At 35.7% G+C, this 9,358-nt stretch overlaps 1 protein-coding gene across 1 annotated transcript in view; it reads left to right on the top strand.

Moving 5' to 3' along the window:
• Positions 1–554: 554 nt before the first annotated feature.
• The window catches only part of LOC109207692 (nuclear export mediator factor Nemf), a 28,469-nt gene continuing 19,665 nt past the window's right edge, over positions 555–9,358 (top strand). Inside the window, exons 1-4 of the mRNA XM_019370662.1 lie at positions 555–761; positions 869–981; positions 4,254–4,350; positions 4,493–4,617. Of these exons, the coding sequence (XP_019226207.1) occupies positions 657–761; positions 869–981; positions 4,254–4,350; positions 4,493–4,617 (440 nt within the window). The 5' untranslated portion in view covers positions 555–656. The remainder of the gene's footprint in view (positions 762–868; positions 982–4,253; positions 4,351–4,492; positions 4,618–9,358) is intronic.

The following is a 9,358-nucleotide window of genomic DNA, read 5'->3' as shown; positions in this document are numbered from 1 at the left end:
TTGTCCAATAGCAGTGATTGGTCAAAATGTTCAAGTTAAAAACAAAAGAAAAGGTCACAAAAGCAAGAGATGGAGGAGGACCGGCACGAGACAAAATTGCACTAAACGTGGGATATGCATTTTTGGCCCCTCTGTTATTAGTAAAGTGTGATTTTAGTTTTTCCGGTATTGCCTGAATACATTTAACTTACAATTAAGTAGAATATATGTTTTTGGTCTATTTGTGTAGGAAATATGTTACATTTGGATTTTTATAACTATATCACTTTTAGCTTAACATAATACATGGATAAATAAGTGGTGGAATAATAGATAATAATGGTAAATTTGTGAAAAGTTTACAAGCAAAGGGATCAATGGTAAAAGTTTTAATTAATTGAAGGTTATATATGCTTAATTTATTTTTATTAATTAAATAATTTTATTTACCAAAATTATGAAATATTTACTGCTCAAAGACAAAAAAAAAAAAAAAAAGGAAACAGCACTTAGACTAGACAACAAGCCCCAGCTAGAGGTGGCGGATTCACAATTTTAATTTGACTGATTAATCATTAAAAAATTTAAAAGCATTGAACTAATCAAAATCCCTAACCAACCAGAGAAAGGGAAGCTTCATTTAACCCTTTGCGTTTGCAGTGGAACTGTAATCGAAGATGGTGAAGGTGCGAATGAACACCGCGGATGTGGCCGCAGAAGTCAAATGCTTGCGCCGCTTAATCGGAATGCGTTGTTCCAACGTTTATGATCTTTCCCCAAAGGTTTTCCCATTTCCTTTCTTTTGTTTCTTTCTGATTAGTTTTTTTTTTTAAATTTATTTGTGTAAAACCGCGATTGGCTGATGTTTGTTATGTGTGTTGGATTGCAGACTTATGTGTTTAAGCTAATGAACAGCAGTGGAGTTACTGAATCAGGGGAGAGTGAGAAGGTTTTATTGCTCATGGAAAGTGGCGTTCGTTTGCATACCACTGATTATCTTCGGTACCTATATTTTTTTCTCTCTTTTACTTTTAAACTGAAAACAGGAAAACATGAAATTTGATTTTGATAAATTTCAGTGCCTTTAGTATAATTTTTTATATGGACCTAATCAATGGCGGAGCTAGTAATATGTACAAGGGGATTTAAAACAATACTAGAGTGTCACCCTGAGGTATGAACCAGCAACCTAAAGCAATTTTTGAATCCTTTTGCTGGTACACTAGAATCTTCCCTTATGCTAATAAAGGGATTTAACAATATACATATAATTAAAAAATTTGTTGCCTTATGTGCGCAATATAATTTTCCGACGAAGTTTGGCTCTACATAGCTCCGTTCCTGGACCTGAGTTAATATAAATGTAACTCTACTTGTATAACTTACCGTGCATCTGGTTTCCTTTTCTATAGTTTTCTTGCTTATCTGCTGTAGCCAAATATGCTTCTCTTTCATTTCGACTTCATTATAAAAACTACTCCCCTTTTCAGTTTATGTGAATCAATTTGACTAGGAACAGAGTTTAAGAATAAGACTTTTAGATTGTGGTGTTACAATTGTTGATACTTGTGATCTTAAACATGCGATAATTTTTGTAAAGTTTCTCATTAAAGGAAAAATTAGAAGTTAAAATTTAATTGTCTCCAAATTTTGAAAGGAGTCCTTCTTTTTTAAATTATTAAAAAGGAAATAGGATTAATAAATTGAAACGGAGGGATTAGAGAACTATGAAATTTGGGGTATGTCTGGTACGAAGGAAAAATGTTTTCCTGGAAAATATTTTTTGGAAAATAAGTGATTTTCTTACTTATTTTCTAGTGGTTGGTTGGTTAGCGAAAAATATTTTTTTGACAAAAATATAATCTAACACTATGGGAGACGAAATGGGTAAGAATGGGAGAGGTTGGTATATGGGGGTCTAGAGGCCCGGGGTGGCGGTAGCAGGGGTGAGGGCAAGGATGGGGGGTGGGGTGGAGGGTGAGGGGGTGGGGGTAGGGGTGGAGGCGGGGGTGGGTTGAGGGTGTGAAAGGTTGAAATAGAGTTTTGGAAAATGTTTTCCCTCCTTTTAGTAGGTAAGTCATTTGGAGGAATGTGTTCATAAGTAAAATATTTTCAAAACATTTAAGCCAACCAAATATGGGAAAATAGAAATATATTTTCTTTTCTTCTTACCAAACACACCCTTGATTTTAGTAGTTTTTGGTGCATTTGGCATAATACTAGAAAGTTCAAGCTATGGTATAATTCCATGAATCAATCAATTTTGCCTCAATCTACAATTAGTTGACAATTTTCAGTTTAATTGTTGTCTTTGATACATAACAAAATACTAAATGCACTAAAAAGTACTTAAGTAGAAACAGAAAATATGATATTGATAATTTTCAGTGAATTTGGCATCTTATTTTTTGATAGGTGAAAAGAAATACTATATGCACTAAAAAGGACATAAGTAGAATCACATTTACATTAGGGTGGGATATGGATGTTTGTGAGATTCGGAGGACCTATATCCTATTTGTCCAAGTCAAGTTATTTCTGCATATTGGAATGAAATAGATCCAAATAAAAAAGAACTGATATAGAGGATTTAGATGCGATCATGCCAACTAGTTGGGATTGAAGCGTGGTGGTTGTTTTTTGATATACTAGTATCTGTACCCGCACGATGCGCGGGGAATTATAAAATTAAAAAATAATAAGAAATATTACTTGAAATGGCAATGAAAAGTGATCAAAAATAATATGTTATTGGTTAATGAAAGTAACAACCTCTACTTCTTAAACCGTATTTGGAACAAAAAAAATAGTCACAATCTTTAAGACTCTACAATATATGTAACAAAATCACTGTCTCTGTTCAATTAGCTTGAATTTATTACATAAAATAAAATAAAATAATGAGCTTTACGAACAAAGCATTCTCGTCGAACTCCATCTTTCTCTGGAATATAAATCTAAGCAAATGCAAACTGAACTCACTTTTCACAACAAATTCCACGAAATTGTTTGCTTTCTCTGGCTAGAAACTTTATCTGACAAATGAATTCATGTAATGATCAAAGATCGAACATCAAAGATTAAACTTTGGATAAACTTGTATGATTTCTGTCTTCCACAACCAAAGTTGTTGTTTCTCGATGTATGACTTTACACTTCCTGAATTGTTAACTCGATGCGAAAAACTCAACAAAAATATTACAACAATGATGAAGACAGAATTTGGCAAAGAAGTACGGGCAATGTTACATTCACATATGTAAGATCATGCCTAAACTAACTGAAAGGGTAATGTTTCTTTGCATTTAGAGTCGCGCAAATTACAAATTTTAATCCATGTAGTTTAATCATTCCTAATACTTTATGAGTTTTAATGAGAATACTCCATTTTTAAAAACAACCCCATCTGCTAAGAATAAAGGCTAAACTGATATGAAAGAATTCTAGAAAAAAAAATCTTCCTTTCACTATTTAAATCGAGGAAACAAACAAAAACTTAAGAAATTCTTTCTTGTGTTTTAAAGATTTTAAAGAAGGGAAAAGTTTTATGTATTATGTTGATAAAAACAAAGTATGTATATATATATATATATATATTCAGCATTCACACATGAAAGGAAAAAGTCAAAAGCAGAAGGAAGTACATCACCTGAGATGCATAATTGCAAATTGATGATTAGATGCTTAGCAATTTACTCATCGAACAACGAAAAATCACAAAGAATGATTTTGGATGAAATTTTCCCCGGCAAATTTTTCGGTGAAAGAAAAAAGGGAACTATACGTTTTCTCTAATCCAATATATGCAAGAGGAGAAATTCAGTTAGTGAGTGGAGGAAGTGGGAGTAGTTGGTGGTTTTTATTGGTAGTTTCTATTGCTTGAAAAATTTAAAATTTTTGAATTTTTGAAAAAAAAACGTGTCTTTCACATCTATTTTTAAATAAATTTGAATTTTGAAACTCCAAGAAAGTTGGAGGATTGTCCAAATCTTTTACATGTGTCAATTTAATGTTATGCCACTTGTCATCGTAATAGTTCTTTGCCTCTCCTATTATATATTAATAGATAAGTAGGACATCCAAGTTATGATTTAATAATTTAGAAACGGAAGCTTGGATATTTTTGGATGGATGTCTTCTGCTGTCAACCATAGTTTGATTGTCCATAGCAAGTGCATTACTTCTTTGTTGATCAATGACATATGCTGTGGATTCCATATGCTGGGTTCTTTCCCCCTTTATCTGAAGTTTTATGTTTCAATTTCTCTTTTTAGGGACAAAAGTAACACACCATCTGGATTTACGCTCAAATTGAGGAAGCATATAAGGACAAGAAGGCTGGAGGATGTGCGGCAACTTGGTTATGACAGGGTATGTTGCATATGCTATAGCTCTATCATTGCATTGGGTTTATTTCATTGTTTGGGAATTTTCATTAATTCTTTCTCCTACAATTAGTGGTTAATTTCATAATCTGTTATCTTATCCATTCTTCATTTTTTTTTGGGTTCAGATAGTTCTCTTTCAGTTTGGACTAGGTGCCAATGCTCATTATGTTCTATTAGAACTATATGCCCAGGGAAATATACTCCTTACGGATTCTGACTTCATGGTTATGACTCTCCTACGGTCACACAGGTAGATTACTTAACCTTTATTTTGCTAACTTTTTCTCCTTCAGCTGAACATGTCTATATAATGAATCCTCGTGAACATGTAAGCAGACAATATACGTTTTCTGTTGCCACTTTTCATTCAGTTCCCCTTTCCCTATGAAACTCTCCCAGAAGGTTGCTGAAGATGAAGCCTTTTGGATGGATCAGCTATTTAGTTCAGTTGGGATTCTCTTTAACAAGCAAAAACTGTTTGATACTGCTGCCTATGGTTAAATGGATGACTCATTTGGTGATCTTCTTCTGGAATTTAAAAAGAGCGGATTTAATCCCTTTAGGCTAAGACGAGAGAGATATCTTGATAAAATTTTCTTTTTCCAGTGAGCTGCATCAACTTAAATGTTGAGTACAAAATTAACAAGCCATAAACCTAGAGATCTTTGCTGTCTCTGGCATCCTCAAGATTTCGTAACTAAACCTTTTTGCTAACTACTGCGTATATTACCATTGATAACAACAAATAAACAGAATACTTAAAGAACACATAATCCCACTACCACCTTGTAGGAAGGGTGAAGTGAAACTTATGCCTCAAGACAAGTCACTATTTACACAGTAAACTTTGGAAAAAAACCTCTACATCTATTCACTCTCTTAGACAGTTTAAGTAAATCTATCCTCTCTACAATTTCCTTCTTAATCTGTGTGACTACCACCTCAGTATGGCATTTACTCCTTTAAATAATTTCCAATTCCTAGCTCTCATATATGATAGATCATATCTCCCCAGATTGCTGCTATCACCTCCTCCTTGAATTGCTTCCAATGCTTCCTTTTGATGCTGCCTAGGACTTGTTGTAGCTATCCAACTTGTATTTTAATACCAGCCCATTGCATAAATGGTTTCCTAACAGTTTGAGTCCAATTGCAATCCACAAACAAGTGCTGCTTAGAGTATCACATAAGCAGCATCTCATATCTTCCACAGGAATATGTAATTTGAGTAATCTCTCCTGTGTGAGCAGCCTTCCTTGAACAGCCATCCATACTATAAATCTATGTTTTGGTTGAGCTACTCCACTCCAAATGATGGGTCCCAATAATGGAAATGTAACTTCTGTTATAGAATAGTTCCTCCAGGAGTTAGGATGTACCTCCCTTGCTTATACCAAACCTGCATGTCCTCTTTCAGGAAGTTTAGTTTCTTCCAGTACCAACTGCAGTCTTTTGGAGCTTTATGTATCCATATGTTTGAGTCAGTCTTCATATAAATGCCATGGTGGACCTGTTTGACCCAAAGAGAGGCCTTGTTCTCAGTTAGCTGCCATAATAATTTTCCAGCAGATGCCATATTCCAGTTCACGCACCCTTTAATATTCAAACCCCCACACTTCTTGGGAAAACAGACTTTCTCCCAAGCTACCAAGGAAACATTCCTCTTCTCTTCTGAACAGCCCCAAAGATAATCTCTACATTTTCTATCAGCTTTCTTTAAAACACTTAGTGGCAGAATAAATACAGCCCCCCAAAAGCTATGGATTGAAAACAAGACAACATTGATCACTTGAAGCCTCCCTGCATATGATAATTGTTTGGAGTATGTGAAATTAATCCTGCTAGTTATCTTCTCAATCAACTGGTGACATTCCTACTTGCTCCATTTCCTGGCAAACCAAGATATCTAATAGGAGAAGAACCTTGGGAGAAGCCTGTCTTAGCCAACAATAATTCTTTTGTATGATCATCCACCCCAGCCATGAATATGCTCAACTTCTCCATATTAGCAACCAACCCTGAAGCTTTGCTAAAGTGTATCAGGGCTTCAATGACCCTTGTCAGTGGTCACAGAACCTAAATTACCTTTGCAAAATATCATTAAGTCATCAGAAAAAATAAGATGAATAAATTTTAACTGCTTACGCATCGGGTGATACTTGAAACCAGACAATTCAATCATACTCCCTAGTATTCTTGAAAGATACTCCATGACTAGGACAAACAGTAAAGGAGAGACAAGGTCTCCTTGCATGAGCCCTCTTTTTCCTTCAAAATATCCATGACTCTCACCATTAACATTGATAGAGAACTTTGGAGAAGACACACATGTCATAATAGTGAATCTTTCTAGCAAACCAATACCAATCAAAACCTCTTCTAAGAATTCCCAACTTACCATGTCATAAGCTTTCCTAAGATCAATTTTCATCAGACATCTTGGTGAAGTTTTCCTATTATAATGCCTCAGTATGTCATGGCAGACGAGGACATTATGCATCATGGATCTTTCACAAAAGCTGCTTGGTTGTCAGCTACAATATGAGTGATAGCTTTCTTTAGCTTGCTACAGATCATCTTGGAAATACATATATACAACATATTACAACAAGAGACTGGTTAGACTGGCATACTCAGAAACACTTATCTTTGGAATCAAGGCAATGCTTGTCGAGTCAGTTGCTTTAGTAGTTTATCATTCTGAAAAAAATTAGAACTGCCTCAATGATGTCGTCCCTATGATGTTCCAAGTAGCTTCGAAAAATCCACTACCATATCCATCTGGACCTAGGGCTCTTACTCCTCTCAATATGAAACACTGCAGTTTTTACATCTTTCCCTGCAATGGCTTCACCAAGTCTACATGCTGCTCCTTTCCTAAAAGTGGACCATTACTCAAGAAACCCCTAAAGGCTTTCACTCTTGAATCAGCTTTCTTCCCAAGTAACTCTTATAGTAGTCCACAAACAGCTTAGCAATTACATCTGGATCAGATTGCCATTCACCTTCTTCATCCTTAAGTTTTTTTAGTAGCCTTCTTAAGTCTCCCATGCTTGATTACTGAATAAAAGTGGCTTTGCTTTTCTGCTGCAAAAACATCTCTGCTAAATACGATGATTGTCTGAACTTTTGATAATTCTCATGTTCATTCTGTTGAAACTCTAGGCTCCTCCTCTTTTAATGCTATCTTCAAAGAGCAGTGGTCACTAATACCTTCAGGTAGAAACTTAGCTTTACATGAAAGCATAGAATCAAGCCATTCACCATTGATGAAAGCCCAGTCAATTTTAGAATAAATCCTCTAACCATAATGTCTGTAATTCCACGTGTATCTATTCCCTTGACGAGGTAGTTCAATTAAACCACATACTTCAATACAGTTGTGGAAATCCACCACCTCAGCCTATGTAACGGGATTACCTCCAATCAGATCCTCCATTGTAATTTGTAAGTACTGAACTAAAGTTACCTATTACCGTCCAAGGCAAATTACAACCAGTATTCTGGTTTATTAAACATTCCCATAATCCCTTTCTCTCTTCTTCTGTATTAACTGTATAGACAAAGAAAATACCAAAAGTCAGTTGAAGAGGGCTGTAATACGCCTTACAAGTTACTATCTGAGCAATGATACTAAGTGGAATTATTCTATAGTAATAAGGCCTCCAAGGGATCCAAATCCTCCCATTATAGTAAGAGTCCAGGTTTTTAGTGTGGTGCCAACCGCTAAAATTTTATCAGCTAATTGATCCATCTTATCCTTTTTTATTTTGGTTTCTAACAAGCCTATCAAACCAACCTTTTCTTCATTGCAAAGGAGCTTCACTTCCTTCTGCTTATTAGGGGCATTCAGCTCCCTAACATTCCAGGAAAGAAAATGAACCATCCCCTAAATGAGGAATGGGCTGAACCTCGCTCATTTCCAACTGTTTCCTTCATTACTTGCTTGCTAGTTCCAGGTTTATTTAATACCTGAAATGAATTAACTTTAACAATCTGCTGATCTTGTTTGTGATGAGTCCTCCCTGTTTTCATAGGTGTGGCCCATCTTGTATTAGCACTTGACTCCTTCTGAGCACCTTGTGATTGTACAATAACCTGCCCCTCATCCCCATCTTTATTCTTCTGATGGTCCACTTGCTTTTGCACAGGCTGGACCTCCTGCTCCTTCTGGGTTGGTTTAGGAACATTCTTCTTTTTGCATATGTCCTCAGAGTGCCCATACTTTTTCCAAAATCTACAAAGAGTTGGCTTCCAGTCGCATAAGACCTTTTGTTCAATCACATTCCCTCAAAGTACCCATACATCAGGTAAGTATGCATCCATATCCACTTCCACTAACGTTCTTGTAAAGTTTAGACCTAGACCTATCTTCTTCTCAGTGATGTGTGTGAGAATGCACGGGAGAAAAATATTATTATTGATTAATTAAGACAATGATACACTGAGCCCTATATATATACACAATACATGTCCTACTCCTAATACATATGGGATTAGGGTTATCTACTACTATTTACACAATGAAACTAACACTCCCCCTCAAGCTGGTGCATATAAATCATATGTACCGAGCTTGTTACATATATAACTAATACGAGGACCAGTGAGGGACTTGGTGAAAATATCAGCAAGCTGATCATTTGACTTTACAAATTTTGTAGCAATATCTCCTGAGAGTATCTTTTCTCTAACAAAGTGACAGTCAATCTCGATGTGTTTTGTTCTCTCATGGAACACTGGATTTGACGCAATATGAAGAGCAGCTTGATTATCACACACAAGTTCCATCTGACTAATCTCACCAAATTTTAGCTCCTTGAGCAACTGTTTGATCCAAATTAGCTCACACGTGGCCATAGCCATTGCTCGATATTCTACTTCTGCACTAGACCGAGCAACCACATTCTGTTTCTTGCTCTTCCAAGACACCAAATTTCCTCCTACTAAGACACAATATCCAGACGTAGAACGTCTATCAGAAGGTGATC

Source organism: Nicotiana attenuata, unplaced genomic scaffold (assembly GCF_001879085.1).
Source record: "Nicotiana attenuata strain UT unplaced genomic scaffold, NIATTr2, whole genome shotgun sequence".
NCBI classification, from domain to species: domain Eukaryota; kingdom Viridiplantae; phylum Streptophyta; class Magnoliopsida; order Solanales; family Solanaceae; genus Nicotiana; species Nicotiana attenuata.
This window is presented reverse-complemented; position numbering and strand designations above follow the sequence as displayed.